The sequence below is a fragment of the Capricornis sumatraensis genome, chromosome 20 (assembly GCF_032405125.1).
Source record: "Capricornis sumatraensis isolate serow.1 chromosome 20, serow.2, whole genome shotgun sequence".
Taxonomy (NCBI): domain Eukaryota; kingdom Metazoa; phylum Chordata; class Mammalia; order Artiodactyla; family Bovidae; genus Capricornis; species Capricornis sumatraensis.
Genome location: NC_091088.1, coordinates 54,827,239 through 54,841,638, shown reverse-complemented (window position 1 = coordinate 54,841,638; position 14,400 = coordinate 54,827,239). Strand labels below are relative to the sequence as shown.

General features: G+C 47.8%; 1 protein-coding gene across 2 annotated transcripts; it reads right to left on the bottom strand.

The window, feature by feature from the left end:
- Window positions 1-733: 733 nt before the first annotated feature.
- On the bottom strand, window positions 734-11,133 carry PSMC4 (proteasome 26S subunit, ATPase 4). 2 transcript variants are annotated; one of them, XM_068992048.1, is made up of 11 exons: window positions 11,058-11,133; window positions 10,056-10,154; window positions 9,229-9,415; window positions 5,953-6,099; window positions 5,762-5,871; window positions 5,565-5,658; window positions 1,867-2,034; window positions 1,705-1,781; window positions 1,394-1,562; window positions 1,132-1,187; window positions 734-944 (listed from the first exon to the last, which is right to left on the bottom strand). In XM_068992048.1, exons 1-11 carry the CDS (start codon window positions 11,091-11,093, stop codon window positions 831-833), a joined length of 1,257 nt encoding a protein of 418 aa, XP_068848149.1. In that variant the 5' UTR covers window positions 11,094-11,133; the 3' UTR covers window positions 734-830. The 2 variants fall into 2 exon arrangements, with proteins under 2 accessions (XP_068848149.1, XP_068848150.1); XM_068992049.1 differs by having other exon boundaries at window positions 9,229-9,322.
- Window positions 11,134-14,400: the final 3,267 nt, after the last annotated feature.

Genomic DNA, 14,400 nt, shown 5'->3' with positions numbered 1-14,400 from the left:
TCCCAGCTCTACGGTGACATTCACACATTTGTCCAAGGAACATGAACTGAATGTCTGCCATGTGTGGGTGCTGAGACTTGAATTGTGATCAAGCTACAATCCCTGACTACGAGGGAGTCCAGTCTGGAGGAGGCAAATGTAAGAAGTCCCAAGCAGAGCATGTGCACAGTGCAAGGGCAGCATAGGGAAAGGGTTACTTCCCTTTGGGGTATCGGGGAAGACTCCCCAGAGGGAGAGGGGTCTAAACAGAGACGTCAAGTGGAAACTGATCCTACCAAACACATCTGTGCCCCAGTGAGATGGTAGGAAGAGCCAGAGACACTGACAGAACTCAGGCATCCAACTTCCCCCTTGCCCCCTCATCCCTGCTCCAGGGGACTCCACTGGTTGGTTCCTCTGCCCTTGATACATACTCTGAGTGTAAAGAAGGTAGGAATTGCCCAAAACTTGAATGGTCTTCTACCTGTAGGAAATGTGGATAGGGAGATTATAGAGGCTTTATTTTGTGGTCATGGGCTGTTCATTTTCCATCCTTTTCCCCAAATTTCTGAAGCCATTTAGTGTGAATTCTTTACTTCTCCCTCAAGCTGTAACCCAGGCCACGTACCTCAACTGCGTATCTGTCAGGAGAGCAGGAGGGGCACAGAGGATCCTATTCAAGGACCAGCTTCTCCAAAGGAGTTAAACTTATAATGAGAAATTAAACAGATTCAGTCATATTTGTTTAATGAATAAATCAATCCTGGGTAAAGAGGAAAGAGAACTGGGTTTGGGGAAAGAGGCTGGGGAGGTGAGAGAAGCCCCCGGCCCCTCTGGTTTGGGTAGAGGGGTCATTTGTAAAATTCATGCTCCTGTTCGTCCTTCTTGATGACTGTCTTATATGCTTTCTCGAAGTCCTTGGCCAAAACAATGTAGCGATTCTCTCGGACAGCCAACATCCCGCTCTGTCAAGGGATAAGAGTTAAAACCTACTCCTTGCACTCCCCACCTCCAGTGATGGTGCAGGAAGACACAGACGCAGCCCAAGACCCAGGGTGGCAATGAGGGACAGAAGGACCGTGGCAGAGTGGTTTCAAGAGGAAGGGTCTCCACACATACCCCTGACAAATCTAGACAGAAACCATCACTCACCTCCTGACAGATGGAGTTGATATCAGCGCCTGAAATCTTATCTGGTCTAGCCACATCTGTGGCAGATGTGTTAAGGAAACTATTCCCTGCATGACAGGGTTAACGCCCAGAGCCAGAAGTTGTTCGTGGGCTGTCTCTGTTATCAGCCCCCTCCCCAAACCTTGGTCTCCCACCTGCTCAATCTGGGTGGCGGTGAGGGCAGAGGTGGAGATACAACCCCCATTCCCAACGGTGACCTCCCCTTGCTTCTAGAGGAGGATACAATCTTCCAAGTCAACCTCCTCAGAGAGATTCATCTTGCTGGTGATAGTAGAGAAAATCAGTCTCTTCTGGCGGCGGTCAGGGAGTGGAAATTCAATTTTACGGTCAAGGCGTCCCGGCCGCAGCAGGGCAGGATCCAGGGTGTCTGCTCTGTTTGTGGCCATGATCACCTGGCATTGGGGACAGGCCAGCTCAGACCTCTGTCCCTTCTATACTCTCCCTCCCACTGCAATAGCTGCCCCCTCACAGGCCAGCCTCCATCTTTCCCTGCTTCCCACACCACACCTCCCCTGCCCATCCTGAATCCCAAACCTTCACATTGACGTTCTGGTCGAATCCATCCATTTGATTCAGTAGCTCCAGCAGGATTCTCTGAACCTCCCTGTCAGCTGGAGAGTATGTAACACGGTCAGCCCAGGGCATCCCGTAGGCAAGGCTGCCCAAGACCGCAGGCCCTGTGTGGGCATCACTCACCCCCTGTCTGGGCATCAAATCTCTTGGTGGCGATGGCATCAATCTCATCTATGAAGATGATGGCAGGTGCGTTCTCCTTGGCCAGGCGGAACACGTCCCGGACCATGCGAGGGCCCTCGCCCAGGTACTTCTGTACGAACTCTGAGCCCACGACGCGGATGAATGCAGCTGATGGCAGGATGACAGGGGTCAGATGGGAATGGGACTCCTGCCTGTAGGGCCCCATTCCACTTTAACTGAAACTGAGCATTCCTTGAGGACATCCGTTTCTTTGGATGCCCACTCCAAGTGGTCAGGTCATTCACTCATGACCTGGGCAGGGTCCTAGATCCAGTCAGGAGGACCAGCTACTCCCTCGTACCCCTCAGAGACCCAGCAGCCCAAATCATGAATCCTGCCTATGGATGTGCCATTTTTTGGCCCAACATTTAAAAATCAGGATATTTTTAAAAATGTGTCTGTACTCCAACATGCCTATAAAATAGAGCTAGAGACATTCATGGAATCCAATGTATATTAAAAAAAAAAAAAAGTGGATTTTCAGAGTGCTTAAAAAACCAGCAAGAAAACAAGCATTTCATACACTAAGGCATCATGTTACTTCACTAAGAGCTCAGTTCCATTTGCTCAAAGGACCCACCTTTGAATATCATGCGAGAGTCAGGAATCAGGAGCATATATTCTGACATAACAAGTGGCAATGGGGTTGACAACAGGTTTGTTCTGGGCCTGCCTCTCCTTTCTATCTTTTCTTAGAGCTTAACTTGTTTCTTAGTGTCTAGATGTGGCGTTGTGTTGCATGGAGCAACCTTCAGGACATTCCTTCTAGGTACCACAGAGAAAGGAGACACAGAATCCACTATGTAGACCTGGTCATAAACTAGGAGTTGTGCAGCTTGTAGCCCGGTCCTTCTCTAATACGGTGGCTACTGGCCACAGTGGCTACTGAGCAAATGAAATGTGGTTGGTCCAAACAAAATGAGATATACTCTAAGTGTGAAATACATACCAGACTTCAAAAGACAGCACCGAAAAAAGTAAAACATCTTAATAAATGGCCACCAACAAATGAACGAACAGATAAAATATGCTTTATACATACAGTGGAATATGATTTGGCCTTTAAAAGGAATTAAGTTCTGACACATTCCAACATGGGCAAGCCCTGAAGACATGATGCTAAGTGAAAGCAGGCAGTCACAAAAAGATAAATACCGTGTGACTCATCCACATATATGAGGTGCCCAGAACAGGCAAATTCAGAGACTGAAAGTAGAATAGAGGGTTCTCAGGGATGGTGGGAAGGGAGAAATAGGGAATTATTGTTTAATGAGTATAGCGTTAGTTTGGGATGATGAACAAGTTCTGGAAATGGATAGTGGTGGTCACTGCACAGGACTGTGAATGCACTTGATGTCACTTGTAAACTGTACACTCACAAAGTGGCTAAAGTAATAAATTTTACATTACATATATTTTACTACAATGAAAAAATGATAGAAAAAACTCAAATTTCATATCTGTTACATGTTAAAATAACATTTTGAATATACCAATTAAATAAGAAATAGATATATTTTAGACTAAGTTCACCTGTTTAACGTGTTTAAAATAATAAGTACTTAAAATTTTAAATTATATATATAGCTTGCATTCTACAGCTAACCCTTGAACAACACAGGGTTTAGGGGCACCGATCCTCTGTGTAGTAGAAAATCTGTGTATAACTCTATAGTTGGCCCTCCGTATCTACAGTTTTACATCTGTGGATTCATCCAACCATGCATCGTATGAAAAAATCTGGGTACAAGTGAACCCTCAGAGTTCAAGCTGTGTTGTTCCAGGGCCGTATTTCTATTGAACTCGGCCTGTCTACAACCACCATGCTCTCAGGACAACAGCCAAACTCTCTTACATTAGCACTAAGATGATTTATATTCATGCCCTTTCTGACTTCTTCTGGTCCCACAGCCCCTCCTTCAGTCAGCCTTCATCAGTTATTTTCTGAGCACCTACCACAATTCAGCTACTGGGCGGGCACTGGAAACACAAAAGGACAAACTCACCAGTTCCCTGCCCCCACAGAGTTTACTCACGGTCTACTCACCACTACTCGTGACTCCCTAGATAAGTTCTTTCCCACCCCCTCGTCTTTGCAAATGCTATTCTCTCTCCTTACTGAGTGCCTGGCAGACTGCTCACAGCTCTCTTCTGCGACCCCTCTCTGAGAGGCCTATGCAGAATGGACTGACAACCCTCCTGGAGGGCTATCCCACTACCTTCCTTGCTTTCCTGAGGCATTTGCTACTCTGTAGACTGTCCCCACCCAGGCTCACTTCCTACCATGACCCCTTGCTCACGCGGCTTCAACTATAGGGGCCTCCTCACTGTTCTGGGACATTAAGCACATACCTGCCTCAAGGCCTTTGCACCAGCGAAGTCCCTCAGTCTGACACACTCCGTCCCTCCAGACGTTCACGTGACTCACTCTCTCAAAAGCATATTCTAGGTCTTTACATAAATGTCTCCTCAGAAAAGTCTTCTCTGACCACCTCCAGTCCTGGCACATAAAGCTACAGCCCCTGTTTTTCCCTATCTCCCTGCCTCTTAATTATTTTCTTCAGGCATTTAGCACCATATGACATATGACCTATTCATCTGTTCAAGTACTTCCTCAACTAAGACATCACATCTATGAGGTATGGAGACTTGTCTTCTGCACCTAGGACACAGCTTGTTATGTATCAGGTGCTCAATAAATATTGAATGACTAAGTGTTTATTTTCCTTTTTCCCTCAGTCAAACTGGGAAATTCTCCAATGCAGGGACATGTCTGGCTCATCACTCTATCCCAGCACCGGGGACTGCAGAAGTTCAATGAGCTGCTAAACCAATGAATGATCACGACAATGGCTAATATTTACTATACTTACTACATGCCAAGGTACAGTTTTAGAAGCTTTATATTGGTTTAATCCTCTGAATAATCCAGAAAATTAGGAAATGGAGTCACATAGAGGCTAACTTGCCAAAAAGTTACATAAACTAACTTACATAAGTAGTACAACCTTACATAAGAAGTTGTAAGAGGTCCATATTTCAAAAACCCAGGCGGCCTGACCCAGTGCTTACTCACTACTCTCTACTGCTCCCTGGCTTAGTATATTAAGATTTTAGGAGTCCTGTTTTTAGGCTTTACAAACAGTAATACAGTGACTTTCAGACATCTTTGAAACTTAAAAGAAATACATTTGTACAACCATAGCAGATATGTGTATGCATATTTGTGTGCATTAATTTGCACAAACAATATGAGCTCTTAGTATGTGGGGTGAACTCTGATGTTTTCTGTTCTATTTTACTTTTTAAAATGCTGGTTAGAACCCATGAATTTGAATTCATAATTACTAACAGGTCATGACCCACCAAAGGAAAACTATGTCATTATTTCATTAATTCTCTCCACAATCATGCTATGAAATGAATGTTTTATTAGATGAGGAAGTTGAGGCACGAGAGTAAAGTCACCTCCCCAGGATGGCATGGCCACCCAGTAAGACACACACTGGGGCTTTGACCCCAGAGCCTACCTTCTTAATCGCCATGCCACACTACTTCCTGAGGAGGATGACTGAGCTGAGGGCAAGGTCAGAAAAGCCCAGAAGACCAGAGCTTGGGGGAGGGGCCAAGCAGCTCACCTGTCGTGTGATGAGCCACAGCCTTTGCCAGCATGGTCTTCCCGCAGCCAGGTGGGCCGTACATGAGGACGCCTCGGGGTGGGTCGATGCCGATCTGAAGCCCAGAGGTGGAGAGGAGGATGAGCCAGGGAGTGCATCACCAGCTGGAGACCCGGCGGACCTGGCCTCTCCCTCCCCTGCCAGATCTGGCTCCTTACCTGCTTGTAGAGCTCGAAGTGTGTGAGTGGGAGCTCCACGGCCTCCCGCACCTCCTGCTTCTGGATGTCCATGCCCCCAATGTCGGCATACATCACGTCTGGCTTCTGATCTGGTGGGAGAGCAGAGCTGGGGCTCCCAGCCTGGCCCGCAGGGTCCCTTCAGGCCTCCCTGGCCCAGGGCTCCCCCTCACCTGAGGTGAGCATCATGATGCTGCTGTCGGCCTCGGGAGGCAGCACGTCCACCAGGGCGTTGCTGTGCTTGTGGAGCGCCACTGAGGCGTTGGGCTTGAGCAGCTCCCGGTCAATGGTGCTCAGGATGCGCACGTAGTAGTTGGAGCCTTTGTGAAGGACAAGAAGGGAAAAGGGAAAATGAGAAGCCCCAGATTCTACCCCTAACTCTTGATTTCCGGACCAGGTGACCAGCAGCCCCCTGGAATGCCTGCCCCTGGATGTCCCCCAGCAGGGCTCACTCACGGTGTCTCAGTGTGCTCTCAGTATCTTCCCCCTCATCTGTGCTCCTCCTCCTGGGTCTCTGTCTCAGGGAGGCCTGTGGTCCCGAGCCACTAAAGAGAGACCTAAGCCTCATCCTGGGCTTTTCTCTGTTTCCCTCCACAGCTTGTCAGTCACCATGGCCTTCTACTGGTTTCCTAAAATGTCTTTCCAACCAATCCCTCCCCTCTTCCCCAGGGACCCTGCCCCGACTCAGCACCAACCTCTCCCATCTAATTTATTTATGTATTTGTTTAGGGCTGCACTGACTCTTTGTTGCTTTCTCTACGAGAGGGCTTTCTCTAGTTGCGGTGAGCAGGGGCTGTTCTCTAGTGCAGAGCATGGACTCTAGGGCACACGGGCTTCAGCAGTTGTGGTACATGGGCTAGTTGCCCTGCAGCATGTGGAATATTCCTGGACCAGGGCTTCAACTTGTGTCCCCTGCATTGGCGGGCAGACTCTTTATCACTAGACCAGCAGGGAATTCCTCTTTTCCCATTGAGGTCTCCGCCACAGACTCTTGCTTGCCCAGACTCCTCTATCTCACCTCCTCAGTTCACCTTCTACATTTATGGTAGTGACACATACATCTCCTTCCAGCCTCAGTCTTTCTCCTGACCTCTAGACTTGGCTGTAGCCTCCCAGACACTTCCCTGTGATGTCCCAGGCTGCCCTCACTCTCTCGACAAGGCTGCTTTTCTGCCCATGTCGCCATCTCAGGGACAGCCACTGTCCCCGAGTCCAACAGATCAAAGACACACTCACTTTGGATCTCTCCCTCCCTTCACTACCAACTCCAGGGTCCAGTCACACACCTTTCCCCACAAGCTTTACAATCATATGGCTTGATCTAGAGGAGCAGAGGCCAGAAGCAAGAAAAGACAGGTAAGACGCAGAAACATGACCATCATGAAGGCAGCACCTAGACCCATGTTAATAACAGCAGCTCTCACATAATAACTGAGTCCTAACCAGAGCCCAATCTCACTTCTGTTTTCAAATTGCACGTCCCAACTCAGTCCCAAAGAAGGGCAATGCCAAAGAATACTCAACTACTGCCCAATTGCACTCATCTCACATGCTAGTAGAGAAGGCAATGGCAACCCACTCCAGTACTCTTGCCTGGAAAATCTCATGGGCGGAGGAGCCTGGTAGGCTGCAGTCCATGGGGTCGCACAGAGTCAGACACGACTGAGACTTCACTTTCACTTTTCACTTTCAAGCATTGGAGAAGGCAATGGCAACCCACTCCAGTGTTCTTGCCTGAAGAATCCCAGGGACAGGGGAGTTGCCTGTCTATGGGGTTGCACGGAGTCGGACACGACTGAAGCGACTTAGCAGCAGCAGCAGCAGCACACACTAGTAAAATAATGTAAAAAAATTCTCCAAGCCAGGCTTCAGCAATACGTGGACTGTGAACTTCCAGATGTTCAAGCTGGTTTTAGAAAAGGCAGAGGAACCAGAGATCAAATTGCCAACATCCGCTGGATCATCGAAAAAGCAAGAGAGTTCCAGAAAAACATCTATTTCTGCTTTATTGACTATGCCAAAGCCTTTGACTGTGTGGATCGCAATAAACTGTGGACAATTCTTCAAGAGATGGGAATACCAGACCACCTGACCTGCCTCTTGAGAAACCTATATGCAGGTGAGGAAGCAACAGTTAGAACTGGACATGGAACAACAGACTGGTTCCAAATAGGAAAAGGAGTATGTTAAGGCTGTATACTGTCACCCTGCTTATTTAACTTATATACAGAGTACATCATGAGAAACGCTGGGCTGGAAGAAGCACAAGCTGGAATCAAGATTGCCAGGAGAAATATCAATAACCTCAGATATGCAGATGACACCACCCTTAAGGCAGAAAGTGAAGAGGAACTAAAAAGCCTCTTGATGAAAGTGAAGGAGGAGAGTGAAAAAGTTGGCTTAAAGCTCAACATTCAGAAAATGAAGATCACGGCATCTGGTCCCATCACTTCATGGCAAATAGATGGGGAAACAGTGAGAGACTTTATTTTTGGGGTTCCAAAATCACTGCAGATGGTGATTGGAGCCATGAAATTAAAAGACGCTTACTCCTTGGAAGGAAAGTTAGGACCAACCTAGACAGCATATTAAAAAGCAGAGACATTACTTTGCCAACAAAGGTCCGTTTATTCAGGCTACAGTTTTTCCAGTAGTCATGTATGGATGTGAAAGTTGGACTATAAAGAAAGCTGAGCGCCGAAGAATTGAAGCTTTAGAACTGTGGTGTTGCAGAAGACTCTTAAGAGTCCCTTGGACTGCAAGGATATCCAACCAGTCCATCCTAAAGGAGATCAGTCCTGGGTGTTCATTCGAAGGACTGATGTTGAAGCTGCAACTCCAATACTTTGGCCACCTGATGCGAAGAGCTGACTCATTTGAAAAGACCCTGATGCCGGGAAAGATTGAGGGCAGGAGGAGAAGGGGATGACAGAGGATGAGATGGTTGGATGGCATCACTGACTCAATGGACATGAGTTTGGGTAGACTCCGGGAGTTGGTGATGGACAGGGAGGCCTGGCATGCTGCGGTTCTTGGGGTCCCAAAGAGTCGGACATGACTGAGTGACTGAACTGAACTGAACTCAACTCAACTCAGTAGTAGTTGTGAAATCATTTTAGATAGTCATGACCAGAATGCTGTTTAAAACAAAACAGACTGCAACAGAATGGAAAACTAATTAGAGTATCATACCACAGTGAAGCTAAGTATCCTTTGATCAAACTTTTACTGTATAAGTTATATATACATACTTATAGAGGAGAAAGGGAGAGAATGTAAAATATATTTCTACTTTTTCATCAGACTGAAAATGCTCTGAAAAACACTATTACACCATCTTCCCTTGTTTGCCCTTGTAAGTTCCTGGCACATGGCAGGAAATAGTTAACAGCTGTTGAATGGACAGATGGGTAAACAACATCCCCCTCACACCCACCCCCGCCACACACCTGTGGTAGAGCCCACGATGGCTGTATTCTGATCCACAGCCTCCAGAAACTGCCCGATAACCAATGGGATGCTCTGGATTCGTTTCACCTCCTCCTGGGCATGGAGGAACTCCTTCTTCAGGTTCTTTTGCTCATCCTTGATATACTCCTCCTGCACCTCCAGGAACTCCAGCTCTTGCTGCAGCTTCTGTGAGCAGACAGTGGAGAAGCAGGGATGGTTCCAGGCCTTGCTGAGCCAAGGAATGAAGGTAGGGGAAGTATGGGATGCTGGGCCCTGTGCAGGGTCCAGACTGGTTTTGTTAATTTTTTTTTATTGGCATATAGTTGATTTACAATGTTGTGTTAGTTTCAGGTATACACCAAAGTGAATCAGTTATACATATACTCACTCTTTTTTCTTAGTTTCTTTTCCCATTTAGGCCATTACAGAGTATAGAGTAGAGTTCCCTGCACTATACAACAGGTTCTTATTCCCTGGTAAAGATCCCCTGGAAAAGGAAATGGTAACCTTCTCCAGTATTCTTTTTTATTTTTTAATTGAAGGATAATTGCTTTACATAATTTTGTTGTTTTCTGCCAAATATCAACATGAATCAGCCATAAGTACACATATGTCCCCTCCCTCTTGAACCTCCCTCCCATCTCCCTCCCCATATCACTCCTTTAGGTTATTACTGAGCCCTTGTTTTGTACTCCAGTATTCTTGCCTGGGAAATCCCATGGACCCAGGAATCTGGTGGGCTCCAGTCCATGGGGTCACAGTCAGACAGGACTTAATGACTAAACAACAACAACGTTGATATTTTGCAGACTGGCTTTGAATGTACCTTGTAGCGGCTGTAGAGGTCCTCCAGGTCCTCTGGCTCAGGCCCCAGGAAGGACAGGCCAGTCTGGGGCCGTGACACAGACAGGGCCGGGATCTCATCCTAGACCATGGAAGGAAACTCAGGTTGGAAGGTCCCTTTATGAAAGAATCTAAAGCCCCCCTCGCCACTTCACCATGAAGTCACTTGGCCCCTAATAGGTTCCTGACATCATTCAGCACCCTAAATAGATCCTGGGAACTTCTCAGCCCCCTAAAGAGGTTCCTGAAGTCACCCAGCTCCTAACAAACTCCTCAGTCACACAGCCTTCCAAACAGATCTGGTATCAGATGCCACTTGTAACATGTCCTCAATGTCCTAACTCTCGTCTAGGGCCTAAATGTCTGATCAACTCCTTACCAGACCCCAATGCCCTCCAGCCCCCCTCAACAGGTTTGAAATACTACAGGGATGCCTCAATTGATGGTGAAAGTCACCATGCCTTCATACAGTCCTGGTATTACTCAGTTACCCCCCAAATATCCCTCATGAACTCCAACTCACATTAGGCCCTTATGTCACCCAGCTCCCAGGCAGGCCTCAAAAATCACTAGGCCAAATTACAGATATTACTTGGCGCTCCAACACCAACTAAGCCCCAAATATCAGTCAGCTCTCCAGCTCAACCTCATATATCATTCGGCCCCATGGCCGAATCCCATACATCACTCACCACCCGACCCACCCCTAATGCCACTGGGCCTAGCTATGTCACAGCATTCCACCTAAACCTCGAAATCATTCAGCCCCAAAGAACCTCTAGCGTCACCGTTTCCCCAGCCCCGCTTCCCAAGCCCTACTACCATCACTCAGCCACCCAGACACCCAGCCCAGGCCTCGGATCGGCACGAAGCTCTCCACTGAGGCCTCCGAAATCACTCAGACCTACGCCTGGATCCCCAAAGTCACTCAGAATCCCAACCAGGTCGGCTTCGCCCTCTCCCCGCGACCCAGGCCCCACCGGACCTGAGCTTTCTCCACCAGGATACCTATCTCCTCCATAGTGACCAAGCCGGCCTCTGTGTGGCCCGGCCTAATCCAGTCACCGCTTCCGCTGACGCCACCGGAAAGCAAGGCCTGGATGGGTTCTGGGAAGCGTAGTTTAAGACATCGCTGAGAGAAGGTTGAATGGGCGCGGTAGGTAAAGTGCAGGGCGGCTTCGTCCTGAGCTCCGCCCCCAAGACTTGCTCCTGCGCACTTTGTACCTCGCGGGCGCGCGGGCGCGCGGGCGGGCCCGGGGAGGTGCGCGTCGGCAATAGCGCGCGGGCCCGCAGTCTCGCGCGGCTTTTTCTGGCGCTGGTTTTCGTGACAGCAGGCGGCGCTGCCCGCATTGGTTTTCAAACTGAGTAATTTCTCAGATATCTATCAGATCTGGCCAAGTGCTCTTCTTTCTTGTTTAGAGGCTTGGGCAGGGTTCCGCAGAGGCGGGGGGTGGGGGGGGGGGGTGTCTTTAACGGGGTTTCCACGTGGGCTGCAGCCGAGGATTGCCCTCCGCGCGGAGCCAGGAAGACCAAGGCTACTCGTAAAGGGTGACACCCTTTACCCGGCTCCAGACCCGGGGTGAGGAGCTCCAAGCCCGCCATTACCGGTAGCCGCGAATCGAGTAGAACCTGCGCATTACGGATGGAGAAAGTGAGGCAGCGGTGCCAGGAGTTGGGTCATGCAGGCCCTGTTGCTTAAGTTTTACGTGCTCAACCCATTGAATCTTGACAGACATTATGTTCCCTCTCTCACTCTGATTGAAACTAGAGCGCGGGGGCCCAAAGCCTGTGCTTCCGGCCGCGGGAAAACACTGCCGCTTATCACACCAGCTACAGTTTTGTTAAGTAAACTTTGTATTCAAGTACAGAGACGTATACATATCATTAAAAGTGAAGTCGCTCAGTCGTGTCCAACTCTTTGCGACCCTATGGACTGTAGCCTACCAGGCTCCTCTGTCCATGGGATTTTCCAGGCAAGAGTACTGGAGTGGGTTGCCATTTCCTTCTCCAGATAAATATCGTTAGTGTACCGTTCAACAGATTTGCACAAAGCGGACACACCCATGGCTTTCAGGTGGCACTAGTGGTAAAGCATCTGCCTGCCAGTGCCGGATATGCAAGAGACACGGGTTCGAACCCTGGGGTTGGGGAAGATGCCCTTGAGAAGGAAATGACAACCTACTCCAGTAGTCTTGGGCTTCCCTGGTATCTCAGCTGGTAAAGAATCCGCCTGCAGTGCAGGAGACCCGGATTCGATCCCTGGGTCAGGAAGATCCCCTGGAGAAGGAAATGACAACCCACTCCAATATTCTTACCTGGAGAATCCCATGGACAGAGGAGCCTGGTGAGCTCTGGTCCATAAGGTCACACAGAGTTGGACATGACTGAAGTGACTTAGCAGCAGCAGCAGTAGCATACATGGGAGAACCCAGAAAAACTGAGTAATCCCTTAAATATCTTAATTATCTCGCCTCTTCTAGCTGTATCATTTCTAGATTTCTGTTTTCGAACTGTCTTCCAGTGTGTTCTAATGGTTCTTCATCTCATCTATTGAGTCCTTCAGGTCCAGTTCTGTTTGGTTATTATTATTATTTTGCGTTTCAATTTCCTTGGTAAAGTATTCTTTCTGTTCATTATTTTTATTCCTAAGTTTACCAAACTGCTTTTCTGAGTTTTCTTGCAGCTCACTGAGTTTCTTCATGACAAGTATTTTGAATTCTTTATTAATTAGATACCAATATTCTGTGAATTCCAGTTGAGCTATTTCAAATCCTTCAAGATGATGCTGTGAAAGTGCTGCACTCAATATACCAGCAAATTTGGAAAACTCAGCAGTGGCCACAGGACTGGAAAAGGTCAGTTTTCATTCCAATCCCAAAGAAAGGCAATGCCAAAGAATGCTCAAACTACCGCACAATTGCACTCATCTCACATGCTAGTGAAGTAATGCTCAAAATTCTCCAAGCCAGGCTTCAGCAATACGTGAACTGTGAACTTCCTGATGTTCAAGCTGGTTTTAGAAAAGGCAGAGGAACCAGAGATCAAATTGCCAACATCCGCTGGATCATCGAAAAAGCAAGAGAGTTCCAGAAAAACATCTATTTTTGCTTTATTGACTATGCCAAAGCCTTTGACTGTGTGGATCACGATAAACTGTGGACAATTCTTCAAGAGATGGGAATACCAGACCACCCGACCTGCCTCTTGAGAAACCTATATGCAGGCCAGGAAGCAACAGTTAGAACTGGACATGGAACAACAGACTGGTTCCAAATAGGAAAAGGAGTACGTCAAGGCTGTATATTGTCACCCTGCTTATTTAACTTCTATGCAGAGTATATCATGAGAAACACTGGGCTGGAGGAAGCACAAGCTGGAATCAACATTGCAGGGAGAAATATTAATAACCTCAGATATGCAGATGACACCAACCTTAAGGCAGAAAGTGAAGAGGAGCTAAAAAGCCTCTTGATGAAAGTGAAAGAGGAGAGTGAAAAAGTTGGCTTACAGCTCAGCATTCAGAAAACGAAGATCATGGCATCTGGTCCCATCACTTCATGGGAAATAGATGGGGAAACAGTGGAAACAGTGTCAGACTTTGTTTTTTGGGCTCCAAAATCACTGCAGGGGGTGACTGCAGCCATGAAATTAAAAGACGCTTACTCCTTGGAAGAAAAGTTATGACCAACCTAGATAGCATATTCAAAAGCAGAGACATTACTTTGCCAACAAAGGTCCGCTTAGTCAAGGCTATGGTTTTTCCAGTGGTCACGTATAGATGTGAGAGTTGGACTGTGAAGAAAGCTGAGCACCGAAGAATTGATGCTTTTGAACTGTGGTGTTGGAGAAGACTCTTGAGAGTCCCCTGGACTGCAAGGAGATCCAACCAGTCCTTTCTAAAGGAGATCAGCCCTGGGTGTTCTTTGGAGGGAATGATGCTGAAGCTGAAACTCCAGTACTTTGGCCACCTCATGAGAAGAGTTGACTCATTGGAAAGGATGCTGATGCTGGGAGGGATTGAGGGCAGGAGAAGAGGGCGTCAGAGGATAAGATGGCTGGTTGTCATCACTGAATCAATGGACATGAACTTGGGCAATTTTGGGGAAATGGTGATTAACAGGGAGGCCTGGCCTGCAGTCCATGGGGTCACAGAGTCAGATGCAACTGTGCAACTGAACAACAACTTGTGTCTACCAGTAGGTGGTGCAATAGCACAAGCTTTGGAGTTCTCTTACGCGCTACCTCTGGTTATGAAAGTGAAAGTATTAGTCATTTAGTCCTTTCTCTTTGCGACCCCATGGACCCCATGGACTGTAGCCCACCAGACT